The 20,593-nt window shown below is 35.7% G+C and overlaps 1 protein-coding gene across 3 annotated transcripts in view; it reads left to right on the top strand.

Annotated features, from left to right (window-relative positions):
- Positions 1-20,593, top strand: part of LOC136033046 (microspherule protein 1-like) — a 66,235-nt gene that overhangs the window by 32,541 nt on the left and 13,101 nt on the right. For all 3 annotated transcript variants that reach the window (XM_065713622.1, XM_065713621.1, XM_065713623.1), the window contains 3 exons: positions 4,311-4,449; positions 12,259-12,382; positions 14,583-14,729. In XM_065713622.1, the coding sequence (XP_065569694.1) occupies positions 4,311-4,449; positions 12,259-12,382; positions 14,583-14,729 (410 nt within the window). The remainder of the gene's footprint in view (positions 1-4,310; positions 4,450-12,258; positions 12,383-14,582; positions 14,730-20,593) is intronic.

Below are 20,593 nucleotides of genomic sequence, written 5' to 3'. Positions count from 1 at the left end.
GCTAACATTTTATCGCTGTCACCAAACATATGACGGCTGAAATTCCCTCTATATGGAAGGAAGACGTGCTGTTCCACATGAACTCTCATGCCTCTTCATTGAAAAAAGATCATCCTTATTTGAAAAGTGTCATTGCTTCACATGGAAGTGAAAATGTAGAACGCCGTTTCTCCGAGTCAAAAAATTTATTTAATTAGGATCATATATTGATAATTGAGGGAACTCTTAATGCCAAACTAACCGTCAAAGTTGCACTGACGCCATAGACGCCATACTGTGGGAAAGTTGAATTGTGTTCCGTCTTTTCTAAGACTATTTCCTATGCAGGGTCTGCCCAATTGGAATGTAAGAAATATATTGAAAGCTTGCTGTAAAAAAAACTGAAGAGATGAAAGAAGAGGAGAAACAGTGGTACAAAGAAGAAGAGCGTAGTGCGTTGAAAGAAAGCCTCAAAAAGGAGAAAGAATCTGTTGTTGAATTAGAAAATGATTTGGATAGAAATAAAGAAGAGCTGTCAGTACAGGAAGTGGTTTGAGATAATCGTTTGGGAGAAGTGACCAAAATACTAGATAATGCTCTCGAGTCAAAGGATTTGGTTGGGGTACAGGTAACAAATTCTATGTTAGATGCTCTAAAAGCTCAACATAAAAAGGACAAAGGCTTGAAGATGGCCATTTTGAAGGACGAACCGACTGTCAAAAAAGAAAGCAGGAGCTGATCTAAATATTTTTAAAAAGTTGCCAAAAAAGCAACTTAACTCTCTCTCTCTCTCTCTCTATATATATATATATATATATATATATATATATATATATATATATATATATATATATATATATATATATATATATATATACATATATGTGTGTGTATGTATTTTGTATATATTATATATTCATATATGTATGTGTGTATGTATTTTGCATATATTATAGATTTAAGACATAAAGATGGTGTCTTGTATATCCCCCCTCCTTACGGAAATGCACCCCCCCCCCCCATTCCCTGATTCGCAAAAGAAAAAAACCTCTGCATGTGATTTTTCTAGATTTTTTTTTTTGACAAAGATAGAGATTCTCTTTAAACAAGTTATACCCCTCTTCTTAGCATCCTGGCGAGTGCAGAGGCCGGGAGATCATATTGTAAGTCTGGCTTCTTGTAATAATTGTCGTGGGGTTCTAAAAACGGTAAAAATAAACCCAAACTAAAAATAATAATTTCTACGTCTGTAGAAGGACCTATATATAAATAAAGAGTCCCAAGATATATTATGCAGTAGCTTATAATTTTGGTAATAATCACTTACTCTCTTCTTTGCTGATTTGTCAATAAAAAAAGATTGACTAATTAATCGTTAATTTGGCACCATTTTAAGTTTTAATCATTATATGACTTATTTATGCTCGTCTTAAGTTTTAATAATGTTCCTTTCTTTGTAAAATTTCGTTTTGGTAATTTTCTTTTAAGTTTGTTTCTCTGTTCAAGGAGAAATAGAAAAAAAATTTTTGTTCCTCCGTCATTTTCATATTTTCAGTATTTTCCATATTTTTCAGTCGAATATCTTGCTAAGATCACTTTCAAAATTCAAATTATCTGTTTTGTCAACTACAAGGTTCAATTGACCTATAAGGCGCTAACTAATTAAGCAATCGCAAAAATACAATGCAAAATTAACTCAGATCGGAACGTCTAACAATAGTAATGGCATTATTGGTATTAGTTTCCTATTGTCCAATTATAAAGCTTCATCTTGATAGTTTTTTTCCCGGTACAGTCTCTAATTTCAGAAGGATTTAAAAAAATACGTTAAGGGTGCTGGGAGAATCTAACGTTCACGCCATCTAGAATGAATAATTGATTTGTCAAGTTAATTTGTGCAGTTGTTTTTGCAAGGACAAAGGAAACATGTTGAAGACTTTTGCTGGGGATTTTATTTTGAAGTTTACGTTAGCTGCCAAACATTGTAGGAGCTTAGCTCTCCTTAGAGGTATTTTAGAAGTATTGTAACGCCATCTTATACTATTGGTTCTACTTATATCTGCCTCCAATTTCGATTGCTCTGCACGCAATGTATGAATAAGGCGTCTTCCGCAGGCTATCTACTATTAAAGACAACGGAGAGGGCAATTACGTCCATAAAGCGCTGTATCTCTGCGTTCTATTGTGAAATGGCCGAATCGAACCTAATTTTAAATGCCGTTTTAAATTATTGCGTTTGATCGTTGACAGATATATATCGATCGTTGACAGATAGGACACCAATATATCGCAAGCAGTCAGATTCATCGATCATGAGGCGATAATAAATGCCAGAAACTTTATTCGGTGCGCTTGACATAAGATTCAAAAATTTTTGATTTTTGACTCGTATAAAATTACTGCTGTCGGTAACGCTGTTGCTGTTACAGTGACTTGCAGAATAAATGGAAAGTCGCGTAAACTGGTAGGGTTTATAGACCAACTGTACACTTGCGCTACTTCCTCACATCCGGTTCTAATTTCTTCTGCTCCCCGTCCATCGTATGTAGCTGTTTCGAAAAACTGCCCGACTGACATTCCGAATCCAATTGATCCTAAATCTTTCATTGATAATATGATAGCTGAGCTACGGCATAATCAGAAAGAATGGAAGTTAGTTGCTTGCTCAAAAATTGCGGCTGGCCGAATTGCTGAGTGTTTCGAAAATGAAAACGTACATACTGGCAAAGGTAAAAACACCCCTGTTTGTAGCAGTAGTGAAAAATGTTCCAAACTCTAGATGACGGTGGATTGACATGGTTAATTCCTCAATGCTGCAGAGTTAGCCAGTGTGGCTCTTCCCGAGTGTTCAAAACTTACTTTGAATCTAACTCTGACAAAGATATGTTTCTGAAGCAGTCTATCGTAATTGGATATGAGAAAATCTTAGTGTGGGATTTTGTTTTCTGTGCCTCGTAGATGTTTCAACTGCCACTTGACTGGCCATAAAGCTGCCGATTGCTCAAACTGCTGTATGCTTACTAGTTCTGGCTCCTCCACCCAAAAGTTTAACAAAGATACCCCGTGTGCCGCATCTCTGTTCTGCGTTAACTGTAAGACTTAAGGACATCATAGTTTCAGTGTGAAATACTCTTTGAAAAAATTAGTTTTCAATAGGGTGTCAACAAAGCCATGATTCTATCTAATGATGGTACTCAGGATGTTAAGTGTCTAAATTGGAAAATTAATTGTCTGTAATTTCTAGTCTCTGTGGTCAGTTTTAGGTTTTTTGTTTGCAGGAACACTTAATTTTGAATTTGAGTAGTAGTGTGCTTAACATTGGTGTTTCTTCAGTGCATTATTCTTTACCGGAAAAAATGAAAAAAAAAATTCTTGAGGTAGATTCTCTGGTGGTCTTTTAACTTTTGTGTCAGCAAATTTTAGGTCTAGTCTATTTGATGCGTTCTCCCATTCTATTTAACAACTGTGTTGTTGATCCCCAAGAAAAATGTCCATGTACCTACATTTCCAGTGTTATCAATGCTTCTCTTGTGTCATATGCTGATGTCATCCTCGATATCAGCCCAAGTACTGAACTTTGAAATTTTTAAAAGCCTGCAAGATGAATACCTAAACATTGGTCTTAAGTTTAACACTGGGAAGTGGGAGCTCTTCGTTTTCTAGTGGTGTGAAATTAATTCCATCCCATTTGTGGCTCTTGGTCCCTCTATGGTTCAGCAAGTTGAAAATACTACCTATATTGACCTCCCAATCGGTTCAGCTCTCTCTCACACCCCATAGCTTCTTATAAGCCATATTTCTCGTAGAATTGCCTCTGCATATGAATCCATAGTTGCTTTGAAATTGTGCTTCAACCGACACATTCTTAGATAACCTTTTAATTCATTTGTCTTTCCCCATATTCTGTAGGGTGCCCCTTTTTGGGAGATTTTCACCAAGTCTGATAAAAGAAAAATTCGTTCATGTTTCTTCAGGTTCGCTAAATACCTGCTCCAATTCCCTCCATGGATATATAATTCTAGGATAGTTCAGAGGTCGGGAGTAGCTGATCCTGAGGAAGCTGTATCTTCGATAAATAAGAAACACAATGCAAAGATAGTTCAGCATCCTTGGTACCCGCTACTATTAAGTCGGCTATAGTTTAGAGTTGTTAGTTTGTATAATGTATTTGTTTTTTTTTTGTTATTTATTGTTTATGTTAGCGCAATATGTGAATATTTAATATTAAGTTTTTTTTATTTGTTATTCTTTTCCTTCGTTTGTGGTGTTTACTGTATAACGGGTTTTTTAATTAATAAAAAATATATAAAGAATTGATTACTTCTTTTCAGACAACAAAAGCGGTGGTTCAAACCTTTGAAGACCTGATCCGTGAAAAACCGACTGTGTTCCATGTATGCAGGACTGGAAAAGCTTTGTTAGCTCATTGGCAACTGATGAAGCAGTATAACCTTTTGAAAGATCAAGATAGTGAGTACTTTCGTCTTTTTTTGTATCTATGTTTCTTATGCCATATTTTCAATTGACCTAATATTATTCGGAGATATTATTAGGAGATAATTGTTGTATAATATTATTAGGAGAATATAAACATTCTCCTAATATTATTGATTGCTTTGGTTTTTTTTGCTTGAAAGTATGCTGCCGACACTCTCACGAAAAGTGTCAGCTCTATGATAAAATAAGATTTATTTTCATCAAAAAATGACAACAAACAAATAAAATTTATCAAACAAATATAATGCACTAGCCAAATATAATGGTCTGTAAAAGGCAAATTCGACTTTTCAATACTTCATCACTTATTTTTCCATTGGAATCTGGAATTTTTTACAGATCTTCTGCATCTTAGCTTTTGCCCTGGAAGAAATATTTTTAATTGAATTTCCTATTTTCCCAATTTAAGTTGCTTTGCCTTGGATCTGTTTGGTTTCAAGTCTGAAGTTACAATTTTTTTTTTGACCCAAGATCGGTTTCTTTGTTGCCATTTGCCATTTATTTGCCATTCAGTTGCTATTTATTTGTTTTTCGTTTTTTTTGTTGTGTTGGGACCCAAGATTGGTTTCTTTGTTGCCATTCAGTTGCCTTTATTTATTTAATTTTTTGGGATCCAAGATTGGTTTCTTTGTTGCCATTAACCATTCAGTTGGCATTTATTTGTATTTGTTTTTTTTTTTGTTTTTTTTTGGGACCCAAGATTGATTTCTTCGATGAATTTAAGTGTCTATTTGTGTTTTTGGACGTGTTATTTTTGGTTGAATGAAAAACTAAATCATTCAAGCTAGAAGCTTGAAAATTTCCACCCTCTTTCAAAACTTCGTCTACAGCATCTTTAAGTCTAAAAAGTATCATTATACTAAGTAATTTGCTACTTACAGAGAACAGGCTAATGCCTCTATAATTACCACACTCACTCTAATCACCTTTCTTATACAGGGGGTTTAATTTAGGTTTTCCTGAAATCGTTAGCTACTTTTCTTTTTTAAAAATCATATTCAAAATCTTCAGTAACTTATTTCTAACCTCATTACCACAATATTTAAGAAACTCGGAATTTGTGACATCTTGGATCCTGGTTTTCAGCACATGGTGGTGCTCTTCATACAACAAGAGTCGAAATCCTGCACAAACAGTCTCAAGTCTTTTATCTCCGATTTGCACAAATGTTATGCTATTACGTGGAGACAACCCATAGTAGATCAATCAATTAGGTAGAAAAAAGTTTCTTAGTCCGAGAAAGCCCACCAAAACCAACCAAACTCAGAAGAATTAAAACCAGCGCAAATGCTGTGTCGTTTACTAGGCTGTGATTTTCTGGGGGGAAGGGTGGTACCACTGCTCAAGGTCATCCTGCAGTGCGTTATCCATCTCCTTGCTCGGCGTGAAGCCTAGTGATGTTTACACCCCTTCACAACTTTGAGGTGCGCTAGCGGATTTCCTATGCTACCTATGGATAGAGGGTCAAGCTTCGATTCTTAGAACTCTACCACCGCCGCAGAAATTTCCAGACTTAGTTTGCCCTTTGCTTCCACCTAGAGTCAACAATAGGCTTAATGCACTCTTGTTTAATATATCGTCTTAAACACTAATTTTATTTATAACACCCTAGAGATGTCAGACATCCCGAGAACTACATTCAATATCTGGAACAGCTTCAGTTTGCACCGAATTTCGAATACAATAAGTTTTCAGTATCGTCATTTCCGAATCCGTCATTAGGTTTGTAATATTATCATCCAAAAACACTCATTGTACCCATGCACGAATGTTCATAATCCATTCAAGAAGAAAAGATTGTGTGCCAGTTTAAAATATTTCCATAAGATAACGGCTCTTCCATCCTTATGTTTTAAGGTTAAAGAAACAGCTTATTTATCGAACCTTTTAAGCAGCTTGTTGATACAAAAAAAAAGGAAAAGAGTCATTTCAATTTTATTCTAAAGAAGAAAAAGAATCCTATTGAGACACGAAATTTGTTACTTTATAAATGATTCTTGAAAAATGTCTTTTCCTTTAGAAATGACTCCAAAATACTTTGGAATCTGCAGCGATTCAGAATATGCACATTAAAGAAAGTGGTCACCCGCAATTTAGGAAACAGTGTATGGCTCCTAGATTCTTTTCTATACATTTTTGTAACTGAAGCTAAATTACCCTTTAATTTTTTCCCCTGTTGAAATCATTTCCAAACACTTTAAAATCCACAGGGACCATTCACATAAAATTCGATCTTCAAAATTGATGCGATAGTTGAAAGAAAAAGACAAACAGAAATGGTTTTCTCAGTGACTAATGCTGCAAAACTGTAAATATAGTTAAATCTGTCATAAAAATGAGCCAATATGAATGACAAGCTTGTCCCTTATTTCGCAAATACTACTACTACTACTAAAAACTTACCGCAGTACCAAGCCGCCTGAGGCCAACGGAGCCACGTATGTTCCTCTTCCATCCCAATGTATTCAAAGCCTCCCTCTTTAAACCCTCCCAGGAAGTTCTAATTTCCTTGAAATCTATGTTTATGACATCCTCCCACCCCAGACGAGGACGACCTGCTTTCTGTTTAGCCCTAGACGGATGGCCGAAAAGGACAGTCTTTGGCAATCTGTCATCTTTCATCCGCAGAACGTGCCCTTGCCATTTCAACCTTCCTTTCATTATATCCCTAGAAAGCGGGATTCAATCACATTTTTGTATAGCTTACTATTTGAAATACGGTCAGTCAACCGGGTACCCAAAACAATCCGTAGGCAATTTATCTGGAAAATATCTTGTAAATCTTCATCCACTTTTCGGAGCGCCCATGCTTCAGAACCATATTTGACAACTGTCATCACTGTACCTTCCATCATTCTAATCTTGGTTTGCAGACTTATCTTCCCATTCTTCCTAAAAAAAAATTATCTGTGAAAAAACACTCTGAGCCTTGGCTATTCTATTTTTAACATCTTCATTGCTCCCACCGTCTTTGCTAATAATACTACCAAGGTGAGTGAAGCTGATCAATCTTGTCGTTAACCAGCGTCACCTTTTCATCTTCACTTATTCCTAGCTTTAGTGTCTTCTTAACATTAATTTTCAAGCCTATTCTAGCACCCTGAACTCGCAAAATCTCTAAAGTTTCATCCATTTTGCTCACACTTTCATCTAGGATGCTTAAATCATCAGCATAATCTAATTCCAGGAGAGTTTTTTCTCCCTATTTGGTTCCGTGGTCTCCTATTGCCTTTCCTGTGTTCCTTACGGCGAAGTCCATCAAAATCATCCATATAAACGGGGATCGAATACAACCCTGCTTAACTCCTGATTTAATACAAAACCAGCTGTTAACCTCATTTCCTACCTTAACCGTAAATAGCACTAATCACTTTAATCTATTTGTCTGGTACACCATATAAGGATAAAACCTTTGGTAAAGTTCTTTTATCAACAGAATCGAACGTTTACTCATAATCTACAACACTGAGGACCAAATTTGTTTGACAGCTAAGGCACTTCTCAATTATTAATCTAAGAATGAAAATTTGGTCGACACTGTCTCTACCTTTACTAAAACCGTACTGTTCCTTTCTTAAAACTTTGTGTACAGCATCTCTCAGTTTAAAAAGTATCATTTTACTAAGTAATTTGCTACCTACAGAGACCAGACTAATGCCTCGATAAATACGACACTCACTCTTATTACCTTTCTTATGGTTTAATTAAGGTATTCCTAAAATCGTTAGGTACTTCCCATTTTTCAAAATCATATTCTTAATCTTCAGTAACTTATTCCTAACTTCAGAGCCACCATATATAAGAAACTTAATTACCACATTATCAGCACCTGGAGCCTTATTATTTTTTAATCCTATTAGTACTGTCGCTAATTATTCCCCACAAAACAAATCTTCCTTCACATCTTAGGTATCACAATTTTTTCATTTTCCTCTATATTGTTTCCTGCAACTGTATCTCGCTTTAGCGCATTCTCAAAATGTTTTGCCCATCTTTCTTTAACTCTTTTCTTATCAAACAGTTCGTGGTAACGAACTGTAGTAAGGAGCGACCCGGCTCAATAGTAACCAAAATTCAAAAAAAATGAATTTTGATATCAATAGCTACATCAAAAGAATCGTATTTTAATGCTGATTTTAAATATATAAGTTTCATCAAGTTTAGTCTTACTCATCAAAAGTTACGAGCCTGAGAAAATTTGCCTTATTTAAGGAAATAGGGGGAAACACCCCCTAAAAGTCGTAGAATCTTAACGAAAATGACACCATCAGATTCAGCGTATCAGAGAACCGTACTGTAGAAGTTTCAAGCTCCTATCTACAAAAATGTGGAATTTTGTATTTTTTGCCAGAAGACAAATCACGGGTGCGTGTTTATTTGTTTGTTTGTTTGTTTGTTTGTTTGTTTGTTTTCTTTTCCCCAGGGGTCATCGTATCGACCAAGTGGTCCTAGAATGTCGCAAGAGGGCTCATTCTAACGGAAATGAAAAGTTCTAGTGCCCTTTTTAAGTGCCCAAAAAATTGGAGGGCATCTAGGCCCCCTCCCACGCTCATTTTTTCCCAAAGTCAACGGATCAAAATTTTGAGATAGCCATTTTGTTCAGCATAGTCGAAAACCATAATAACTATGTCTTTGGGGATGACCTACTCCCCCACAATCCCTGGGGGAGGGGCTGCAAGTTACAAACTTTGACCAGTGTTTACATATAGTAATGGTTATTGGTAAGGGTACAGACGTTTTCAGGGGGATTTTATTTTGTTTGGGGGTGGGGCTGAGAACAGGGGGCTATGTTGGAGGATCTTTCCTTGGAGGAATCTTTCATGGGGGAAGAAAAATTCAATGAAAAGGGCGCAGGATTCTCTAGCATTACTATAAGAAAACAATGAAAAATAAACATGAAAACGTTTTTACAAATGAAAGGAAGAAGTAGCATTGAAACTTCAAACGAACAGAGATTGTTACGCATATGAGGGGCTCTAAAAATACTTTAGCATAGAGAGCGAGGTATTTAGGAGGAGATAAATACCTTACTCTTTATGCTAAAGTATTTTAGTAATTTCAACTATTTATTCTAAGGCCTTTCTGATTCAGGGGTCATTCTTAAAGAATTGGGACAAAACTTACGATTTAGTGCAAAGAGCGAGGTATTAACGAGGCTACAAACCCCCTCGTATACATAATAAAAATATAAGGTTATGAAAGTTTGTTACGTAAGTTAATTCTTAAGTTGCGTTTATTTTTTACTAATAAAAACGTTCGTTAAAAATTAAAAGTTCTAGTTGCCTTTTTAAGTAACAGAAAAATTGGAGAGCAACTAAGCCTCCTTCTCCACCCTTTATTTCTCAAAATCGTCTGATCAAAACTAAGAGAAAGCCATTTAGCCAAAAAAAGAATTAATATACAAATTTCATTTCAATAATTTATGTGCGGAGAGCCAAAACCAAACATGCATTAATTCAAAAACGTTCAGAAATTAAATAAAAAAAAACTAATTTTTTTAGCTGAAAGTAAGGAGCGACATTAAAACTTAAAACGAACAGAAAGTACTCCGTATATGAAATGGGTTGTCCCCTCCGCAATCCCTCGGTCTTTACGCTAAAGCTTTTAATTGTTTTAAAAAGTAGAATTGTGGCAAAGAGTCAAACTTTAGCGTAAAGAGCGAGGGATTGCGGAGGGGACAACCCATTTCATATATGGAGTAATTTCTGTTCGTTTTAAGTTTTAATGTCGCTCCTTACTTTCAGCTAAAAAAATTAGTTTTTTATTTATTTAATTTCTACCTGGGGCCATTTCTATTTGCTCCTGTTACTGTACAATGAATGAAAATACTAGGGGGCTCTGACCGATTTTTGAAACATAATTTAGTTGCTAATTGCTTAACGCTCATGTTTTGTTGATTCTCTTCACATTACTGTTAACCTACTTCAGTCTATTACATTTTTCCTTTTTTATTCTTTTGTTTCTCTATTGCTGGCTCATGTTGACTAAATCCAAGTCATTATTTCACTGAAAAGCTGTATGACTTCCGAAAAGTTGATTGTGATTGATATGTAACTCGAATGAGTAGCTCTAAAGTGCCCGTTTTTATGGCACTTGCTATTAACTAAATTAGAAATAGTTTTTTTCCCGATTTGACCATCTGGGGGGGGGGGGGGGGTCGGTTAATTCTGAAAAATTAGAAAAAATGAGGTATTTTTAACTTACGAACGGGTGATCAGATTCAATGAAATTTGATATTTAGAAGGATATCGTTTCTAAAAGCTCTTATTTTAAATCCCAACTGGATCTGGTGATATTGGGGGATCCGCTTTATTGGGGGGGGGGGGGTTAATTCTGAAAAATTAGAAAAAAATGACGTGAAATCTTCAATGAAACTTCATATTTAGAAGGACCTCATAACTCAGATCTCTTATTTTAAATCTCAACCGGATCCAGCGTCATTGGGGTGGGGGGGGAATCTTAGAAAATACTTAAAGCAGAGACATCAGGATGAAACTTGATGGGAAGAATAAAAACCTGTCTAAGATACGTGACTGACGTAACTGGACCGGATCTGCTCTCTTTGGTGGAGTTGGGGTGGGGGGGGGGGTAATTTGGAAAAATGAAGTATTTGTAACTTACAAATACCTCATGATGAAACTTGATGGGAAGAATAAAAACCTGTCTAAGATACGTGACTGACGTAACTGGACAGGATCTGCTCTCTTTGGTGGAGTTGGGGGGGGGGGGTAATTTGGAAAATGAGGTATTTGTAACTTATGAACGGGTGACCAGATCTTAATGAAATTTGATATTTAGAAGGATCTTGTGCTTTAAAGCTCTAATTTTAAATTCTGACCAGATCTTGTGACATTGGGGGGATTTGGAAGGGGAAACCGGAATTCTTGGAAAACGTGAAAATTGGGGCATTTTTATCTTACGAATAGGTGATCGTATCTTAATGAAACTTGATATATATAGTAGAGATTGGATTGGACGCTTGGAGTAGAGAAATCGGGATGAAGCTTGGTGGATAGAATAAGCAAATGTCCTTGATACGTAATTGACGTAATCGTGCTGGATTCGCTCTCCTTGGGGGAGTTGGTGGGAGGGGTTCAGTGATTTGACGAGTTTGGTGCTTTTGGACGTGTTAGGACGATGAAATTTGGTAGGCGTGTCAGGGAGCTGCACAAATTGACTTGATAAAGTCTTTTTCCCAGATTTGACCATCTGGGGGGCTAAAGGGAGAGGAAAATTAGAAAAAATGAGGTATTTAAAACTTTTGAATGGGTGATAAGATCTTCATGAATTTTGATATTTAGAAGGACATCGTGACTCAGAGCTCTTATTTCAAATCCTGACTGGCATTAAGCCTCTGATTTTCGTTTTAAATCAATCTATTGATTCTTAGAATTTTGTTAGAGCTCATACCATATGAGCTCTTGGCTCTTAGCTCTTCTTGCCTCGTCACAAGTGCCATATGAGTTCTTATCTCTTGTTTTGAGTGTGGATTTTCAACTCTGTGCAATTTTAGCATTAAAACAGTTGATTGTGATGGTGTAGCTGATGATTCTCTGAAAGCTAACAGTAAACGTAAGAACGATAAATAAATGCAATTGACCGCTAAAGTGTCTATAGCACTCATTTAGAGTGACTCTTTCACAAAACATACAAAAAAATTTCGTTCTAAGCACATCACCAAAAAAAGGAAAAAAGTCCAATTATTCTGAGTTTATATTCTTAGTACGATTTCCATTTCTGTATCATCTCTATTTGAAGAGTTAACAATACTTTTTCTTTTAGTCCAACCAATCCCAAAGGGGGATAATATAATGCAATTTCATGATGCAGAGTCATTACTGAGAGACAGTGAACTTGGCGAGCCTACAAATGACTTCCTGGAAAATGAACTGGTGGCTTCTGACAGGTACAAATAATTTAATTCCTTTGTAAGAAGTGTCCAAACTCGATGAATTGAAGTTCAAGGGGATTCTAGTAGTTTTAGATAATGAATAACTTGCAGGATCCAAGGTCGAACCACTCAAGTTCGAGATAAGAAGGAGTTTTGGGCTATCAAGGGAATAAATATATCTGGATTTCACTGTGCTTTGAAAGCTGAGGAGAATCTTGGTTTTTTTTTTGTAGGCTATTTTTATTTGCGGCCTGAAAGGGCCCTAACTATCTATCCTGTGGAATGGATAAATCCATTACTATCCTAGCATCTATTCGTTCTTCGTCTTCAGATGGCCATCGACTAAAGTAATTATTTTAGTTGCGCTTAAAATAAATAATATACAAGAGAAAGTTTTATTGAATTAAAATCACCAGCCACTCTTTATTTTTTTCGAGTCAGTGGCTGCTTTCTTAATTTCAATGAAAATTAAAAAAAAAGTAGGCTCATATGACATTAAAGAAAGACTTTAAAGCTGAAAACAAACAGAAATCCCCTTGAATATGAGATCCCATTGCGTCCAATTATCACTTCCCTTGCTATTTGCTGCACTGTTATATTTTGCCATTAAGGCAAAAGCTAATTTGTATCGTAGTCGATGAGTTAAACCTAAATTTCTTACATGTGTATTGTTTTGAAGATGCCAGATTTAGTGTTTTGGTTACGATTAATTAGTGTCGCTCTTTACTTACCATTCATTATCGTGACCGACTTGATTTGCCACCGTTTTCAGCTTTGAGTTGAATATACCTGACTTAACTGATAAACTGTTAACTTTTTAAGTAATATGATTAACAAACAGTCTTTATTTTCCCAGGTAATACGCTGTTAGAAGGCTGAATTAGAAAAGGTCAAGCAATGATAAAAATTAGCTCCTTTTAAAAAAGGAATCCTGCCTTTTGAGGCTGCCGCTTAAAAATTTATTTTATAATAACCATGTATAGAAACAGATGGAAGGAAGTGGGGAGGTGCAACCAGGGTTGCCAAGTACCAACGTTTTGAACGAGTGAGAAATGACACCCGAAAATTATAATATTCGCTTGAAAGGAGTGAAGTTAAAAAATTTGCGTGCATGCAGCCCCTTCCACTCTTCTAGCTCCTGTTGTTTATTCTATTGCCAATACACATTTTAAACTTTGCCTTTACTTTTTTTTTGCAATGTAATTGAAATAAAAGTAAACATTTCTCTTCAAACATCATTACAATATTTTATTTCCTTTCTCGAAGCGTAGACCACTGATTTTCAATTGAATTGTGTATTTTGTCACGTTCCACTTCAGTGTCGCCTAGCAAATTTGGAGAACGTTAAGACGGCTGATAATTTGATTCTGCATTTGATAATTTGATTTTCTTTTTTTTAAACGAAGACACCAAAAATTCTGCTTCACGGTTTGGGCACGGTACAGGTTACAGAGGAAACTACCAACGAGCAATTGTATTTTTGACTCTAGAATTTAACTCAAAGTTTTAATTATTTTTTTAGAACCTTTTCTATCGTTATCATGGTCGTAGCAATTACTGCAATCTACCGAAGAGTGAACCACGGCCCATAGTAATCAAAAATTTGAAAATGCATTTCAAGAAAGCTCTCTGGTGAGAAAAATTGCCATTTGTAGTTGATCCAGATATGAATATTATTTTTCTGTTAATTTTGACAGTAAAATATTTTTTTGCTAAATAAATTTACAGAAATTTTAAAAAAGAGCCTTAAACCTCTTGAAAATGGCGCGGATAAAAATTAAAAGTACATCATTGTAATTGCCATTGTTTAAAACCCTATTTAGAACACTTACAGCCCCCCCCCCCAGCCCCGAACATCTTGAACAATAAGGAAGATTGCTTTTTTGTGTGAGTAGCACTGTTCTCTCCCCTTTTTATTCTTCACCGCTAGCAGAGCATTGAAGCATCATAGAGATCTTTTTAAGGACTCATTTTAAAACTAATATTTGTCTTTAATCGGTTTTTATAAATTTGACTTGATAGCGTCATCGCAAAGTGCCATATCGTACCCAGAAATTAAAAAAAATAATAAAAGAGAAAAAAAATAGTTTTTTTTTTGTGTTAAAAAATTATAATAACATTAACTTCCATTTTTTATAAACAAAAAAGTAGAGAGAAAAAAGTTGCAACTTCCTATTTATTCAGAATATTCATACAAACAATTTTGGTATTCTAGAATGTCAAAGCGGTCGATTCGTCGTCTTGAAAGTGAAGTGAAGAGCCTACAGAATGTTGCAGAAAGTCTCCTCGGTACGGAATTCCAAGAATTTGATTCACAAACACTTTCGATGCTTAAAGGAAAAGTAATCAATTATCATGTCAAGTAAGTAAACAAGGGAATTTTTTTCAAAGACGCTGCTAATCGATTAGTTTGATAAGTGTAATAGTCATTGCTATTAATGTTAAGAAAGAAAGGGTAGCAATAAAAAGTATATCAGAATCGTAAAATAGAAGATCGTGAGATTCTTTTTCTTATGTATTCCCGGAGATAATTTCATCAATGAAGTCCATTCGACAAGTTTTTGTTTATTTTTTTCCATTGACTCCTGAGTCAAGTCGAAATTGTAGCTAACGCAGGACATAATTTATGAGTAAGTTTCGAAAGGTTAGACTTTCATATCGAAGCTGAGTTATGTGTAGGGGAAAAGAAGCTGTAACTGTTCAGCTACCAGTTGTTTCTTAGAATTGAAAAGCATTGTTCTGAGAGTCTTCGCTTAGAAATTCTAGACTTAGCGCCGGCTAAGTGTAAAAACTTCATAACTTTTGAATTAAAAATTGAGATGCACAGGTTTCCCAGTATTATTAGATTCATATGGTTGATTAACAATCCACTTAACCAACTTTGAGAATCTCATTCCATTTTAGTGTCCTTGGTGCCTTAAGTTTTGGGCTACCTATTAAAAGCTATATGTCTTAGAAAATTTGCCTGATTTTCGAAAAAGGGGAAACATCCCCAAATAAGCAAGTGATCTTGATGAAAATTGCACCGTTAGATTCATCTTATAAGGGAACTCTAATATTGAGGTTTCAAGCTCCATATTTACAAAACTTTTTTTTCTAAAAGAAAGATCATGGGTCTCTTGTTTTTTTTACCACGGGTGATTGTATCGAACCAATTGTCAAACAATGCTGGGGAAGGCTCCTTTGAACAGAAATTAAAAGTTCTAGTTTCTTTTATAAGTGGCCAAAAAGATTTCCGTAAATTTCGTCGAACATGTATATGGTTAGAATTTTGATTCTTATAGAGAATTTTCTCTATAAGAATTTAATGTTTTAACGAAATAATTAAGAATATCCTTCCTGAACCAATGAAAAAAAATTTAATAAGGAACAGAAATTAATGTTTGCTGTAATTTCTGTTCGTTTTTGGTTTCATTTATTTATTGATGTGTTTTATGATTGTTTTGCACTTGGAAAACTTTTTGATTGTACTAATGCTCACCATTGGCTTATGGTAGCTCTTTGTATCCATGTATTTATTGTTAAACCGTCAAGAAAATTGTACACGGATGGAATACAGGAAATAAAGTAAAAGTAAAAGAAAAGAAAAAGCGACACCACCAAAATAACTTATATACACACACATATAAAAAAGAAACAACATAAAAACGAATCTACATAAGTAAAGATTGCCATTCGTGTTCTAATGTAATCAGCTGTTTTTCATAATTGGTAATGGCCGATTGAACGGCAACGGATGGGTCAATTATCCCATATTGCTGAATGATCTTAGTATTTCTGGTCCATATTGGGAGCTGGAATAGGAATTTGGCATAACGGAAATAGGTAGAGCGAATTTCTATTTTATCCTTTCCTCGTAATAACTTCCAAAATGGTGTCGAATAAAGAATATGTAGTAAACATACAGAGGTAATAGACGACCTAGTAGATGACGATTTAAATTAAGTTTAACAGAAACGATACCAGCATAACTTGTTCGGATCTGCTTATTTACATGTTTTACTAGCAGCGAACGAGTAGATTTCAAGCTATCACCTATGGGTAAAGCAAGGTAAGTAATGGATTGTGAAGGTATAAGATCATGATTTCCCAGTTTTATTGATGGGGTATGCTTAGAATTTTTCCAGTTGAATAGCAACACTTAACTTTTACTTAAATTAAAATCTAAACCGATATTATCATATGATTTCTTTAACAGTGCAAAATTTTCGTCCAAACGTGATAACATTCTGGCGATGTTTATGACGTCATCCGCAAAACCAATTAACGATACATCTTTACCTTTATAAATACAAAATGGTTTAACTACCGCTTGGGCCCTGATTACACTATTATTAAACAAATCAGGAGAAGTGAGAGACCCTTGTATGATTCCTTTATGTACATATATTGGTTTTGCTGTCAGCCTATTCTTAAGCTTTAGTCTAACATTTATACGGTCATACAAACTACGCAGCACTTGGATAACAAAGGTACTAACACCACTCTTATATAGTTCAAAGAGGATTTGTGAATGAATGCTCGAATCAAATGCCCTTTTGACATCATACTGACCTTGGGTCAAACTTTCTTCACTATTATGTGCATCAAGCAGAATATTCGCTAGTGCATTTAGGGCATGCGTGCAGCCTAGTTTAGGCTAAAAACCAAACTGGTGGGGCGGCATTTTACGTTCAGACTTGATTTCACTGGTTATCAGAAGTTCAAACAGCTTACAGAGTACGGATGAAAGGGTGATTGGTCTATAAGAGGAAGGGTCATCCGGTGGCTTCCTTTATCAAAAATGGGCACAAAAACACCCAAATAAAATAGATCAGGGACGACACCTTGATTCGTCACAATCTGGTAGACAACGGATAGGTGTTCAAATAATAGATTATTGTTATATAGAAGATGGAGGGCATACAAGTTGTCGGCTCCTCTTGAAGTTTTTTTTTTTTTTTTTTACACTGGAACGCTACGTCAGGACTAGTGACTACAAAACTGTTAGGCTCCTTCGTTACGACACTATCGAGCTAATTTGTAAAATTGCGGTTCTTAGACTCTTCGGGATGTTTGAACTCTTCCGCAAAATACTGGACCCACTTGTCCTCAGTGATGTCCAATACCTTTTCATTATTTGCCTTCCGACGTTTAGAGTGCAGCTTCCATAATTGATCAGGGTTTTTTAGGATCTTTTCCGCTGTTTCTTTTTGGAGATGTAGGCGATGATTGGTAAGTTCTTTTATTAAAACGGTGTTTTGTGAGCAGGCGGATATTACTCACTATCATTCATATTCCAAGAGAAAGTATGGCACATCATGTTGTGAATTGAAGGGGACTAGTTGACATATTTCGAGAGCAAGCTGCATGATAGCAGGTGTGTTTGTTGGATCCACAGTTCAGGCATTTACGAGGTAGCTTGCATGGGTTTTCCTTCGTGCTTACGTGATCTAGGCTCCCACAGACTCAGTACTTTTATTGATTGGTACAGTCTTTGGCCAGATGTGGTCTCACGGCAACGGTAACATCTTCGTGGTAGGAATCGAAATTCTTCAATTTTAAAGAGCTCTAGGCAGATTTTCAGTGGCTTGGCAATAGCTTGGAGTAGATTGTTTTTCCTGGAAAAGTACAATTTGTGAGCTCGGGTCTCACCACAGCGTGTGGCCTTTTCACAACCTCGAATTAAACTTGGTAGTTTTTCTTCGGATACAGATTCGAGAATTTGCTTAACTATGCCGATGTACTGGGGCTTCTTAACTTGCGTCTCGATTTTATGTCGTGATGACGTAGCTTTTGCGACTGCTTCGGCAGAAGCAAGAGAATCGGTGATTAACCTCCAGTCAGTTCGGTTACGTTTCAGCAACATAGAATCGGTTAAAACCTGAGTCGGACACATGTTGTCGATAAACTCCTTTCTAGCACTAGGGGAGACAAGCGAAGTAGGGGATTGTTCACAGTGACAGAGTATAAAGGCATACTTGTTTCTGATTTACCCTCTATTGCACCTTGCACAGAGGGTAACTGTGGTAGTAGAAATACTTGTATTAGTAATATGCACATTTTGTATCGTAATTAATTGATGATCACCTTCATCATTCCCTGAAAATTCTAACTAAACACAATAAGCCATTTCTGAGATACGCCCTTTTGACAACCTGTATGTACAGGGTATGTTTTAATTCGGTTCAACTCCCCCTTCAACATTCCCTGAAATATTCACCTTCATACCTTAGGCTTAGTAGTAGTAGTAGTAGTCATTGCTATAGTAACAGTAGCAGCAGCAGCATTAGTAGCAACAGTAGTATGCTTATATTATCTTTTGGTCAGTTGAACATCCCTCATCATGCCCTGCAAGTTTCAACTTAATGCTCTAAACTGTTCTTAAGATATTCCTGATGCACCCTCTTTACAAAGTGTATGCACATAATGTGTTTTGGTTTAGCATGACTTCCTCCTCAACATTTTCTAAAATTTTCACCTCAATAGTAGTTGTAACAGAAGTAGTAGTTTCAGTAGCTGTAGTAGCAGTGGTTTTAGCAGTAATAGCAGTAGTTGCAGTAGTAATAGTAGTAGCAATATTCACATGTTTCCTTTTGGTCAATTGGCCACCCCTCCCCCATCATTCCTTGAAAGTTCCAACTTAACACTGTAAGCCATTCCTGAGATACGCCCTTTTGACAAACAGCTTGCACATAGTGTTCTGAATTGGTTCAACACTCCTCTCAACATTCAGGAAGGGTGTGTGAAAGCACAGGAGGGTTTGCCCCCAGCCCCCATTGCACTTCCTGGCTGAAGGGCCATGAAAGAGAGATCATTACTGCCGGTGTGGACCTTAAGAGTCTAGTCCCGTCTTACTTACTTTTTTACTTTTACTTCCTCTCAACATTCCCTGAAAGCTTTGCTTGAATGACTTTGGTCTTTTCGGACGCCATTGGCCAAATATGCCCCCCCCCCCTCCTTCCCGATAACAAATACTATATGTAAACAATGAGCGAATTGCATTACTTACAGCTTTTGTCCCAAGGGCTACGGAGAGGTGCTGACATCTTCAGAGGTATAGTTATTGGACTTTTCAACTATGCTTAACAAAACGGCTTTAACAAAGTTTTGATCGGATGTCTTTGGGAAAAAAGAGGCATTGAAGGGGGATTTGATTAGTGACGTAGACCACACAGCCTTTCCATCACAAACATCAAACACAAAAAGAACAATAAGGAATACAATAAGATACAGTCAATATAACTAAACTTTTTTCTTTTTTTTCTTTTTTTTTAACAGTCCCAGCATCCTTACTTCAGTGAAGTTCAATCAGGACTGATAAATAAATGGTGATTAAACGAGGCATTCATTGAAATGAAAGAGAATGATTAAAACACGTTTTTAGTGCTAATTTTGCTTTTTGGCTACTGATCTTATAGGTCTATTTGTGACAGGTTATATCTATTGTTTTTCATAATATTTTGTAAGACCGTTTTTAATTAAATTTGTGTATAGAGCATTTAGTATATATTCTCCCAAGTCCCTATTTAAGGAATTATTATTATTAATCTCAAGTCTAATTTTAATTGCTTCTCGAACTACTTGCTTTATGCCTAGGTCATTGCTAATAAAGGTGAATTCTTCAAAAAGTATTTTTTGGCTAGGATTTTAAACACATGGCTGCTTAAGGCAGAATCAAAAGGAACAGAAGCAGTATTAGAATTTAGAGCTTTTATAATATCATCTTGAAGTAAGGATGCTGGGACTGTTAAAAAAGGATCATTTTAGTCATAATGATTGTATCTTGTAGGTTTTTCTTCTTATATATTTATGTCTTGCTGAGGACGGACATACGACCGAAATATTCATTCTAATTAGTTTCCCACTGTCTTTTGAAAAGAATTTCCTATTGTTCATCTTGTTTTTGGTGTTTGTGGAGGGGGATTGTTGCCCTCCAGTTATTCTTGACTCTTAAAAAGTGCACAAGAACTTTCAATTTCTAATCTTCTTTTGAAGTTTCTATGACAACTCCTTTTCACAATTGCGCTGCTTATTATTTGAGAAAACTTTTATTTTTAATTTAATTAGCTGGAGGAATGATTTTAAACTGTTTCTATGCCACCTCTCTCCATGTCTTATGAGGTCTAATAGAAAATAATTCACTATTTATTTATACATTGTTAATAACTCGAGTTCTCTGTACGTGTTTTTTAGTCTTAAGTAATTTAAAAACTATACAATATTACAATTATGTAGGGGGAGGGG

Source organism: Artemia franciscana, chromosome 11 (genome assembly GCF_032884065.1).
Source record: "Artemia franciscana chromosome 11, ASM3288406v1, whole genome shotgun sequence".
Lineage (NCBI taxonomy): Eukaryota > Metazoa > Arthropoda > Branchiopoda > Anostraca > Artemiidae > Artemia > Artemia franciscana.
The sequence above is the reverse complement of the archived record's forward strand: the minus strand, read 5'-3'. Positions and strand labels throughout refer to the sequence as shown.